General features: G+C 35.5%; 1 protein-coding gene across 3 annotated transcripts in view; it reads right to left on the reverse strand.

Moving 5' to 3' along the window:
* The window catches only part of LOC107745885 (receptor-interacting serine/threonine-protein kinase 1-like), a 20,482-nt gene extending 7,924 nt beyond the window's left edge, over nt 1–12,558 (reverse strand). For 2 of the 3 annotated variants that reach the window (XM_016559912.1, XM_016559914.1), the window contains exons 1-9: nt 12,500–12,533; nt 11,960–12,140; nt 10,932–11,088; nt 9,165–9,302; nt 8,719–8,950; nt 6,827–6,976; nt 5,897–5,973; nt 5,132–5,204; nt 2,923–3,471 (exon numbers count right to left, since the gene is read on the reverse strand). In XM_016559912.1, coding sequence (XP_016415398.1) covers nt 2,923–3,471; nt 5,132–5,204; nt 5,897–5,973; nt 6,827–6,976; nt 8,719–8,950; nt 9,165–9,302; nt 10,932–11,088; nt 11,960–12,140; nt 12,500–12,509 — 1,567 coding nt within the window. In that variant the 5' untranslated portion in view covers nt 12,510–12,533. Of the gene's footprint in view, nt 1–2,922; nt 3,472–5,131; nt 5,205–5,896; nt 5,974–6,826; nt 6,977–8,718; nt 8,951–9,164; nt 9,303–10,931; nt 11,089–11,959; nt 12,146–12,499 lie in introns of all 3 variants that reach the window. The other variant, XM_016559913.1, reaches the window with a different exon arrangement.
* Nucleotides 12,559–12,817: the final 259 nt, after the last annotated feature.

Raw genomic sequence — 12,817 nt, forward strand, 5'->3', positions numbered from 1 at the left:
GATAGATAGATAGATAGATAGATAGAAAGAAATAGTCAGATGATAGATAGATAGAAAGAAATAGTCAGATGATAGATAGATAGATAGATAGATAGATAGATAGATGAGTTTGAATGAGTTTGAATGGGTTAGAAATGGTTAGAAATAGTACATAGAAGGCAAGTCTGAATGAGTGTAATGGGCTTCAGTGTGTTTAGATTTGAATTTTGACAGTTGGAGTTTGTCGGAATGTTCAGGTGAGCAGAGACTTTTCAATGTAAGTCTATGGGATTTTTATGATTTTTAATATTCATTTTTAAGAAAACCATAAGTCCGATCAGTTAGAAAAGATATAGCACACCCGGCCAGTTTAAATAGCATTTCAGTAAGTTGGCTTTCACAAGCCAACTTAATAACAAAGTGCAGTAAATGGTAAAACTGTTTGTACTGCAAACCATAATCATCGCTGAACTGCATCTTACACATTTTCAGCTCATCAGCGCTGTTTCCGTAACGCAGAGAGACCACGTGTGCTTGGTTGCCAGGTTGGAAAGATTAAGTAAATCACTGGGAAGATTATGTATCCTTTTATGAAAACTAGGGATGCACCGAAATGAAAATTCTTGGCCGAAGCCATAGCTGAACAACATGAAACACTTGGCCCACCCCCATGTACTGTATTTTGCCATTTTTTCACCATTGCATAAATTAAATAGCAAAAATTAGCTTTTTACTGTTTTTCCTGCTTTTCAAAAAAAAAGAAAAAATTACAAAACAACAATTTCAAAAATATTTACTTAACACTGAACATTGTTAAACATACTAGCAGACATTATACCAACAAAGCACAATTTTACTTAAAATTAATAAGTTAAAGTTAAGTAAAATAATATTTTTGGGCCATTTTTAAGACCCCCTTCTTGAATCAGGCATGTATTTTTTACTGTACAAATAAATGCAGCCTTACGGAGCAGAAGAGACTGCTTTTAAAACATGAGAATATATTACTGATCCCAATTTGAACACTATGTGTGAATGTTATAATAAATGAATTAGCCTAATAGAGCTGGGTAATTATTATTATCATTATTAATGTTTTACTTTTTTATTTTATTTTACAGAACGACAGTAAAATTACAGCATTTATGAACGTTGATGGAGTTGTTGCTTTTCACCGTTTTTATTTTAGCAGAAACCCGCAGGAATATCTCAGTGCTTCTTTTTGTTGACAGCAGCAGATTTATAAATGATTCTCATTACGAATTTGGGAAGATGTTTTCCGCACATATCACATTGTCACATGCCTTCAAAAAAACTAATAAAAATGTGACTGAGCAATTCATGATTTCTGCGTCTTTCTCTGATAGTTTTAAATACTTTCACACTGCAGACACGTTGGCTGCATTAGTGCACGCCTCTATTTGATCGCGTCACGTCATTGTTCGGTACAATTTATTTAGTCTTTTCACTTATTCAGCCGAACACCGAAAGAGCTTTTTTTGCTATTTTGAGCCGAATAATTTCGGTTGCCGAACATTCAGTGCATCCCTAATGAAAACCGCTCTTATTGGGGGATTTATCTATTGACATCTGGCAACCGCAACCATAAAAGCTTGTAGAGGCCTGTTACAAATGCATCTATTTGATCGCGTCACGTCATTGTTCGGTACAATTTATTTAGTCTTTTCACTTATTCAGCCGAACACCGAAAGAGCTTTTTTTGCTATTTTGAGCCGAATAATTTCGGTTGCCGAACATTCAGTGCATCCCTAATGAAAACCGCTCTTATTGGGGGATTTATCTATTGACATCTGGCAACCGCAACCATAAAAGCTTGTAGAGGCCTGTTACAAATGCAAGATAATGCCAAACTAACATGAAATGCTTTCAGGACAAATAACCAGCAGGCAAATATCACAGATGATTATGCTCAATAAATCGAGAAATTGTGATTACGGTTAAAATATGATTCATTGGGCAGCCCTTTCTATTCACTATCCTTTTAGAGCGGCATATTCTGTTGAAAACTGATTCGGCTATTTTCCTGTTTATCACTGCTTTGACACAATCTGTATTGTATAAAGCAGTGGTTCTCAAACATACCTTTTTCTATTAAAGGACATTATTTGCCCCCTTAAATTGATTTACAGGTGCATTTTTTTACCTTTATAGAGGCAAATATTTGCTATCCTTATTAATTGTATGTCATGTTTTATGTCATATTCTTAACATTTCATTAAGTGTATTATTAATATAATAAATAAAGCAATAAATGGTGGCAAATCGAACTTGTAGACTTAAAAAATAAAACCGCCAGTAGGTGGCGGCAAGTCGCTGTCTTAATGAGCCAGGCGTCGCGTCATTCATTCATTAATTCAGTAACGAAGCAAAATGCTGTAGTTATGAATGGGTTATTAATCACTGACTCTCCAAATCGTTCAAAGCCGCAGATTCGTTCACTAACGAAACACCGGTGTATGTTGCTTGGAGACGCACACCAGATGATACAGATTTCGTTGGAACTGTTATTTAGTTGCAAAATAGAACAAACATGACAATATTAGGCTACATTTAAAATGTAAAATGTTCACTTAATATTACCTTTTTTTTTGTAAAAAAAATAGTCACATTTGCCATCGTTTGGATATTCAGGGAAATGTGCATTCTTGCTCGTATCTTAAACCTCACGCTGCTTGTGTGGATGCCGTCAGGTTTGACCGCAAAAGATGAGGTAAGCTGATTGGATATCATGTATTTGACTGTTTACGGCACTAACATTTTCCTGTTTTTACATTAGAAGCGCATTTTGCTTGTCAGAAATACATGTTCGGTTTTAATGTTACTTTAAGTTGGGGTAGAATTAAATGAACGTACCCCAGTTTGAGAACCACTGGTATAAAGCACTGCAGAAATGACTTGTTAGTTGTGAATTGTTAACTGTACCCGAGTCAGATGGAGGACATACGACAGGTGATAAACGCAGGCCAGGCTGTGAATCCAGCATGAAAGACTCCGCTGCACGAGATGCACTATCTGGACAGGACTTGATGCGATTGTACGGCGGATGGTGAGGATGCTGGAGTCTGTCGTAGTCAGAATACGGCACTGAGAGATGACTCGCCAACTCTGGCCTGTGCAATCCCTCAAATGAGCCAGCAGGCCTCAGATGGAGCTCCTCGTCTGGGTTTGGGTAAGCGGCGGGTTTAGTCCAAGACTTCACAGAAGAAGCCTCTCCGGCCCACCTGCTGCTAGCCGGCTGCTGCAGGAGCGGGTTATAAATGCTGGCGTCCGGCTGATCCACTATACGACTGCCGTATTTGTGGTAGTTGTACTCTTGTGCCAGTTTGAGCTCCAGATTGGGAGGCGCGGCGTCCACCTCCAGCAGAGACTCTTCGGGGGTCCTGAAGCTGAGGTCTTCAATGCTAGCCTCCACCGGGCCGACGTCTGAGCTCCTCAAGGGCCCTGGAGAGTCTCTGGAACACGGCGAAGGGTCTGCGGACACGAGAAGAACAGTCAGCATTGCATTTACAAGCATCTAATATCAGGCATCAAATTTAGGTTAGAAAAACTTTGTGGAAACATTGCGTTTTAGAAACATTTCAAAACAGTTTTCTTGATGTGATTAGAATGTTATTTAAAGGTTACATTTATTAGAATGTTTTGCTAACTTTATCTTCACCCCCGCAAAAAAAACATTATTTGAACCTTTATTTTTAATATTCTAAGAATGTTACAATGTCCAGTGGTTATTAGAACGCTAAAGGTTACAAAACTGTTTCTTAGAATCTTCATCAAGTACAACATTCTAAGAATGTTTCCTCTTAACGTTACGAAAAGACGTTACATCAAATATTATTAAAGTTATAAGAACGTTACATGAACATTACGAATGTTGTGTCCTAACATTTATATAGCTTATAAAAAAACATTAGTGAAAGTTCCTTGTTAGCTGGGATGTGCCTCATGTACAATCAACATTGTTGCAAAAAACATTTTTACAGGCCAAGAAACTATTTATTTGAATTCACTCAGTGTAATCACTCTAATATGATTAGTGTAAGTCAAATTTTATTATTGCATTCAGAAATGGACCTTTTTCACAGACTGCGATGACACATTTCCACAGTTATTAACATAACTGTTATATTATATGTCATATATTATATTTTCATTTAAAAAAACGTTTAGTAGTGCTGCACGCTATGCAGCGAAATGCTTCTCTTGATTTATTAAGCACAATCGTCTGCGATATTTGCCCGCTGCTTATTTATTCCGAAAACATTTTAATTTGATATTTGCATTGTTTTGCATTGATAAGCTTTCATGTTTCCGGTTGCCAGATATCAAGAGTTTAAATCCCCCAATCAGAGCTTTTTTCTTAAATGGATACATTTTCTTCCCAGAAGTTTACTTAATATTCCCAACCTGGCAACCATGCACTCACTCTCTCAGTGTTACAGAAAAGGTGACACATTTCCACAGTTATTAACATAACTGTTATATTATATATTATATATTATATTTTCATTTAAAAAAACGTTTAGTAGTGCTGCACACTATGCAGCGAAATGCTTCTCTTGATTAATTAAGCACAATCGTCTGCGATATTTGCCCGCTGCTTATTTATTCCGAAAACATTTTAATTTGATATTTGCATTGTTTTGCATTGATAAGCTTTCATGTTTCCGGTTGCCAGATATCAAGAGTTTAAATCCCCCAATCAGAGCTTTTTTCTTAAATGGATACATTTTCTTCCCAGAAGTTTACTTAATATTCCCAACCTGGCAACCATGCACTCACTCTCTCAGTGTTACAGAAAAGGTGCTGATGAGCTGAAAACATCAGAAAACATGTAAGCTGGAGTTTAGCAATCTCCATTGAGATATTCCGCTCAGCTAAAAGTGTAATAAAGCCAATTTAACGCTCATGAAAATGTGAAAAGGGTCAATAATGTAAAATATGGGTAAATAGAACAAAATATTTATATACATTATGCATGTTAGTTTCCCTCACTACAGAACAAATCCTTAAAATGTAATGGTATTCTACTAATCTAACGTCTCAATACTAAACATGAAAAAAGGCACTCAATGTTAAATGGTTGCTGAGTCCTCAAATCAAATCCACAACATGACTGAATAAATCAGCATACCTTCAGGAGTGAGTGAGTCTGTTGTGAGGGACTTCAGCTTTTCTACCAGCTCCTCTGGGCCCTCATACGATCTCTGTGCAAAAGAAAACAATGCAATGAAATAATTTAGTCCTAAAATGAAAACTGATGTAGTCTGTGTATGTGTGTGCAATCAGTGATTTGCTGTGAAACTGAATAAAGCTTCGATTTTGATCATCATATAAAGTGATCATGACACTTCATAAGAAATCACACAGCGTGAGTAAATGATGACACTTTTCATTTTTGGGTGAACTATTCCTTTATGAGACAACGAAGACTATAATGCAAGGAACACATAGGACTGTCATGATCATGAAAATTAATTAAGAATGATGCTTTGTTTTGTTCATGTCAGATGCACTGTAAGTTTAATACACACACTTTAAAATTATATATTCAAACTGAACTAAAAAATCATGCAATAAAATCATAAATGTATGATTTCCAATAAGGATCGTAAACAAATATTATACACAGCATAGAATATAATAGTAGACTATTCAAATGTCTGTATTATATTTTAATTAAAAAATAGTGACAACCTCTTGTGTCATGCACAGTAATCGGATCGAATTAGCTTAATCAGTTCAACTTAATTAATGTAATCCAATAAAAGCAGCAATATATTAACTGTGAAATGTCGCAGCATGTCTGTGATGAATGACGGGGTAAAAGAATCAGTGAATCAATGTTTGGACATCCGAACACTTACAGATTCACCTGAGAAAGAACAAAACCTCTCACCATCAGACTTTCCAAATCCGCTTTTACATTTGCTGCCAGCTTCTCCTGGTAAAAGGGTAAAAACAATTCAAAGCTATCTGCAAAAAAAGAAAACAAATAAACAAAGATTAGTAGCTTAGGTAAAGTTTAAAAAAAAGAGTCCAATGAGGAAGTAATCCAGGCCTAAAATCAATAGTCAAATGAGAGAATAAACTGGCTTTGGCAAGCAAATAAAGTTAAGTTAAGGCTCTTTACACCAAGAGCAATAATCTGTGCCTCTCATAATTTGTTACTAATATACCACACTGTCAACGGATTCAAAATTCAGAAACATGTTAAGCTAAATAGTGCATCACAATTAATCCCATATACAGTATCAGTATGTTTTTAGGATGCTATGTCAAGTAAAAGTAGTTCAGCTGCATTCTGTTCCATTCATAATCAAAACTAAATGAATGTGTCCTGTTAAACACGTCTGGTAAGGAAGATGCGTTACCATTGGCAGGTGTGACAAAACATTCATTATAAACCGGAGAGCTCCGGTCCTTGATTCTGATTGGCTGAGCCACGTCCGAAGCTGTTGTAAATGACTCTACAAAGTAACATACACCTTTGTTTACATTTGTGTGTTGCTCGGCAACCACTTTGTAGCAACCACAACTGTTTCTGAGGAGCTACATTGTTTGGTGGAAGAATACTGTTTTTATTAACATCATTACACTTTATTTGCTCTGTTTTATTCTGTGAAACCTTACTACGTATATGGAATAACCGTTTTATAAAAGCAGTAAGCCCCGTGAAGCCGTGGTTTACAGTGAATTTATAACAGCTAAGGGGGTTTTAAGGCACATCTAACAACGCTCCTTAGCTGTTATAAGTTCACTGTAAACCACGGCTTCACGGGGCTTATCGCTTTATTTTATATCCAGGATGAACCCTCAAGGCTTCTACCTTTAAATGTGGGCCGGAGACGAGGGTCTTCATTCCAGCATGTCTTCATGAGCTCGATGACGTCTTGAGGAGTGTGTCGAGGGATCAGAGCTTCGTCGGGACGCTCACCCTGACACACACAGTGGCAGATCTGATCTTCACTCCTGGCATCTGAAAAACAACAAAAAAACATGTTCATTCACTACTAAACCTTGGTCTTGAGTTTGATACACTGCAAATATGAAATGGGGTCAAATATTAAAGAGCATTTGCATGCAATTAGGGCTGGGCGATCAGACCACCCTAGCAACTTTTCCTTCCAAAAGCACCTAGCAACAAATTTTTAAAATTTATTTGGCAACTTTCAGCAACTTTCGATAAGTGACTCAAATGATAAAAAGGCACACGTTTTCCATCTAAATTACACAAAAAGAGGAAAGCAAAGATGCTTAGCAGTACACACAAAACGTGAATTAAATTAGCTGCTATTTTCAATTGTTCAATTGAATAATAATAATAATTGAATAATTGAATCATTTATGATACACCTTGTTAGTAGCTTGTACCTGCGATTGTTGATCATTTAGTACACTGTAAGAAAAATATCTAGAAAAATTAAAAAGGTACTAGTAATTTTCCAGGACAAATCCGTTTTCCTTTATCTGTTTTAACCCTGTAACCCGAAAACACAAAATACAATGCATAATTTAAAATGCAGTGAAAAATCAATACAGAAAATTCCTTCGTATTATATTCCTTCAACAGAAGAAAGAAACTCACACAGGTTTGGGACGACATGAGGGTGAGCAAACGATGACAGAATTTTCATCTTTGGGTCAACTATGCCTTTAAGTAAACCACAGGGAAGATTTCAATTTATAAAAAGAAAAAACTGGGGGGGATTTAAACTCTTGGCATCTGGCAACCGCAAACATGAACGCAGAATAATGCCAAATTACAATGTTCTCAGAATAAATAACCAGCGGGCAAATATCGCAACCAATTACGCTTAATAAATCAAAAGAAGTAGAAATCATGATGATGATCAAAATACAATTGTATGGAAATTTTTCTTTGAGAAAGAAGAACTGTGCTGTTTAAACTGACAGGAATAATGAAAATTAAATTTTTTATATATTTTTATTATTTTATATTTATAAATTTTTTTTTTTTTAAATTGTATATATTTTTATTATTTTATATTTATATTATAATTAATTTTATTATTTCAGTCTGTTCCTTACAAAAAGCTATATACAACAGAATATGAAGAGTTTATTTGCAAAAGCAGATAACTCCGTTTTTTAGTTTATTTAAATCATGTTTTTATTGTGTTTTATTGTGTTAGTTAGCTGTGTTTTTTACCTAATCAGGGCCTCTTTAGTTTTTTTTCTTTGAGAAAGAAGAACTGTGCTGTTTAACCTGACAGGAATAATGAAAAAAAAATTTTTTTATTTTATATATTTTTATTATTTTATATTTACATTATAATTATTTTTTATTATTTCAGTCTGTTCCTTACAAAAACCTATATACACAACAGAATACGAAGAGTTTATTTGCAAAAACAGATAACTCCGGGGTTTTTTTTACATTTTCAAAAATCATGTTTTTTTAAAATTATGTTATCATGTTTTCACTGTTTTATTGTGTTAGTTAGCTGTATTTTTTACCTAATGAAAATAGCCCAACTGCAGTTTGATTGAGATTAATTGGAACGCACAGAAAAGAAAAAACATGATTTCTGAAAATGGTTAAAAACGGAGTTATTGGTTTTTGCAAATGAACCCTTCGAATAGCACATGAGTGATATATATAGTAATTTTGTTATTATTGAGTCCGTTTTGTAACTCACATTGCAGCTAGTTAATCATGTTCATTAGTTAATCATGCGGTTCTGAAGGCAGACTCACTCTCATAGGGCTCGCGGCCGCTGAGGATGACCCAGACGACGATGGAGAAGCTGTAGACGTCAGATTTCTCGGTGGAGCAGGTGTTGATGCTCTTCAGGTGCTCAGGAGCCATGTAGCACAGAGTGCCAGCGGCGCGCGCACACGACTTCTTGCCCAGACCACTCTGTCTGCGAGACTCCTCTTTAGTCAGCTTGCTCCACACCTGAGACGTGGCCAGACCCAGATCCGCGATCTGACGCAGAGCAAAGAGCGTGCATGAAAATCCTTCACGTCTAATGTATTTCTATTGCGCTTTTCCCAATACACATCGTTTCAAAGCAGCTTTACAGAAAACCGTGATGTTAATGTTTATAATATCTTACAGTCGCATTTAACAGATTAGAGCCTCAACATTTAGCTTTTTAAAAAAGTGTGTACTGTGGTGAATTCAGAGAGAGGTTTCATACTTTAATGTGGAAGTTCTTGTCCACCAGGATGTTCTCTGGTTTGAGATCTTTGTGAATGACTTGGTTCTCCGTGAGATAAACCATCCCCTCCAAGATCTCCAGAACGATCCTTCCTTTCACAGATATCGGAACAGGCACCTGGAGCAACAGATATGAGCAAAATATTAAAGACATCAAAAAGTGGCACATTTCCATAGTGAAGAGGGATTTCACTGCAAATAGAGGAGTTGTTTATTTGCACGCTCGGTCTGTGGATCTGTCGATTCACTAAAGGAATTATGCAAATCGGGTAATGAAGCAAACAATGTTTATATACTAGTGCGTGCAAGGGACAGCAGGTGGATTGTGAATACAGTGAATGCATTTTGCACATTAAAGACACATTGTCAGATTTTTTCTGCATTTACATCAAGATACCAATAATGTTACAGATTTTGATATTCAAATAGTTTTTATTGTAAACTTGAAAGCACATTCATGTTTATGAACAATGAACCCTTGTGCATCCTCAGGAACATCTTTCTCTTTTTATTTATTTTTTATTTTTTAATATCAGTTTGGCTGTGTTAATGCAAACAGGACAAATTTAGTCAAAAAAACGTGTATTTGTATTGAAATTTTCATATTCCGCCGTCATTTTTTCTCATAAATATATTTTTACACTAGGTACAAAATAGTTAGGACCTTAACCCTCTGGCCCTCTTCGGTCATTTTTGACTGAAAATGTTTATATTTTGAATTTTTAAAAATCGTAGCTTCATCAGAATGAGATGACACTTGGTGACTTTTGTCACATTAGCAATATGAACACACAAAAAAAATCATGGACATGATTCGGATATGTTAGGACAAAAATGTTGCAATATTTAATCCCAGTGCCACTGAGCATAACAACATGCATTCTTTGCCAAGGTTAAAAAATTTGCACTGTTTTAAAAAATAAATCTACTCTTTTCATTATATAAATGTGTGTACTGAGAGATGTGTGTGTTTCAAATAGTAGCTTTTGTTTTAATCTGACACTGCATCAGAATGAATGTTGTTGATAATTCTTGGACTGTAATAATCCAAAGAAAAAAATATGCTTAGCATTTAATATATGGAAAATATATATATTTTTTCTTTTTTCACAAAAAAAAAACAACAACAGTGACATTATGTAAACAAACTGACATTTAAATGGTTAAAATCCTGAAAAGAAACCATATTTTTATGATCAGCACTGATGTTGGTAAAAAAGAAAATCTATGTCAGTGAAAGCCGAAAAACATTAAAATTAGTGCTGTCAAACGATTAATCACGATTAATCGCATCCAAAATAAAAGTTTTTGTTTACATAATATATGTGTGTGTACTATATGTATATATAAATACACAGACATGCATATATATATTTCAGAAAAATATTTTATGTTTGTATATTAACTATATTTATATATAATACAAATTATATGAATATAAATATATACATAAAAAACATACATAGTACACACACATATATATTATGTAAACAAAAACTTTTATTTTGGATGTGATTAATCGCGATTAATCTAATTAAAGCACTAATTAAAATATAATATTTTTATGACATGGACTATTTCGCCAAAGGACCTGTGTAACGTTTTTAAACTGATGCACAAGGGCTAATACTGTTTTTTGGCACAACTGTTTTGGTACATTCAGTGTGTTTTTTGGACACTATGTGTTCACAACACAGACATGTGAAACGTCACGTGTATTTTGGCATAAAACAGAGTCTGCCGTTACCCTCTCCAGCATGCTGAGCAGGTTTCCTTTAGGAATGAGCTCCATGACTAAAGAATAGTCTCCGTCCTCCAGAATAACCCCCAGCAGCTTGACCACTCGCTGATGGCTTAACCTGCTCATCAGACTGCCTTCATCCAGAAGAGACTGCTTCTGCCGGCTGACACACACACATTCAACTCACTCAGTTTACACAACATCTGAAGCTGAAAGTCACGAGCAGTAACGCATTACAAGTAATGCGAGTTACGTAATCAGATTACTTTTTAAGTAACTAGTAAAGTAACGCATTACTTTTTAATTTAGAAGGAAATACTAAGTTACTTTTTTCAAATAAGTAAGGCCAGTTACTTTGTTTCCATGTGTTGAGTGACAGCTCTGGTGTTGCCATGGAGACAGAAATCAGGAGTAAGTGCAGAGCGTTGTGTGTGAACATGATCTTACTGTAGTTCTAGACTAAATATGAACACGTGTTTACTCAAAAACAGATTCAGTGTTCCTCTAAATCAAATATAATAAAATAAGTCAAATGCAAACTCAGAATATGACGCAAACGTTCATTAATTAAATACGTTAAATAACACAAATATACTTTAATCCTATTTTATTAACCGATGTCTTTGCTACTGACCTTCGATGATCCAATTCAACCATACTAATAAGCAAAAATGACACATTTGTGTTTTATTTTTGTTATTGCGGAATAGTGTTGAACTTTCTTCTCCTGCGTCATATTCTTCATGTGTTTCGTTCTCTACTGTACAGACGTGCATTTACATTTCCTTCAGCCTGAGGCGTATTCATTTCACTTCTGTTGTGAAAGGGCGTTTACATTTGAAAAATAACTTTTTTATATTAAAAACAAACAAGCTAGCCCTGCCCAGATTTCAAAAGCAACTCAAGAGTAACGTAACGCATTACGTTCCATAAAAAGTAACTAAGTAACGCAAGTAGTTACTTTTGTTAGGGGGGTAATGCAATATTGTAATGCATTACTTTTAACTTCCCCAGCACTGGTCTCGAGCACTCACCCGTTGCGCGGAGGGCCGGTGTAGACCGTCTTCAGCACCACCTGGCCCAGGGTTTTGTGGTAACACAGGTAAACTTCCCCAAACCCTCCATAATCCAAAGGCTCTTTCTTGATCAGATCTGCTGACTTCATCAGACTCAGGCTCGCAGCTGTAGCCATAGTTCCTCTCTTCCTAAAGACAACTTCCCTAGAGCAACACAAACATGTGACAGATCACACAAACTCCACAATGAAACCCAGTGTTACGTGAAGTGCGGAAGTAGAACATTCTGTCGGACAAAACTATTTGCATATTTGCCGACGATCAAAGATTGAATAAAGAGCCGCAGACAAAACTGCAGTTCAGAGAAACACATTAGGAAATAAATCGATATTCGAAAGGTTGTATATGGCATTTCTGCTTTCCATTTCCAATACAGATAATAATCAGTAACAACGCAACTTTTTCTTCGTTAGTTGACTTCAAATATTAGATTTCTCCTACTACCGAAATTTTTAAAAACTGTTCAGAAACACAATAGTAAATAATTGTAAGACATACCGTGTAACATAACGCCTATATTCACTTCTCCTTCGCTTCCGGGATATTAGTTTACAAAGTGAAAGTAAAAATCAGGAAGACAGAAATAATCAGCAGCAGAAAACCAGATCACCACGACGCATTTTAATCTAGCGCGAATAGTTTATGTTGGTAACTGTTCAACAAATAAACATTTAAAAATTGCTTTTCTAAAAAAAAACAGTCCTGCTAGCATGAAACCATTGCGAGTAATTTAATCAAGCTTTAGTAGCATCACGAGTTTGTGAACAGTGCTTGGTGTCAGTAATAGTGTGTACTGTGCCTTTAAGAGATTCTCGT

Source organism: Sinocyclocheilus rhinocerous, unplaced genomic scaffold, assembly GCF_001515625.1.
Source record: "Sinocyclocheilus rhinocerous isolate Xijiao unplaced genomic scaffold, SAMN03320098_v1.1 scaffold1850, whole genome shotgun sequence".
Taxonomy (NCBI): Eukaryota; Metazoa; Chordata; class Actinopteri; order Cypriniformes; family Cyprinidae; genus Sinocyclocheilus; species Sinocyclocheilus rhinocerous.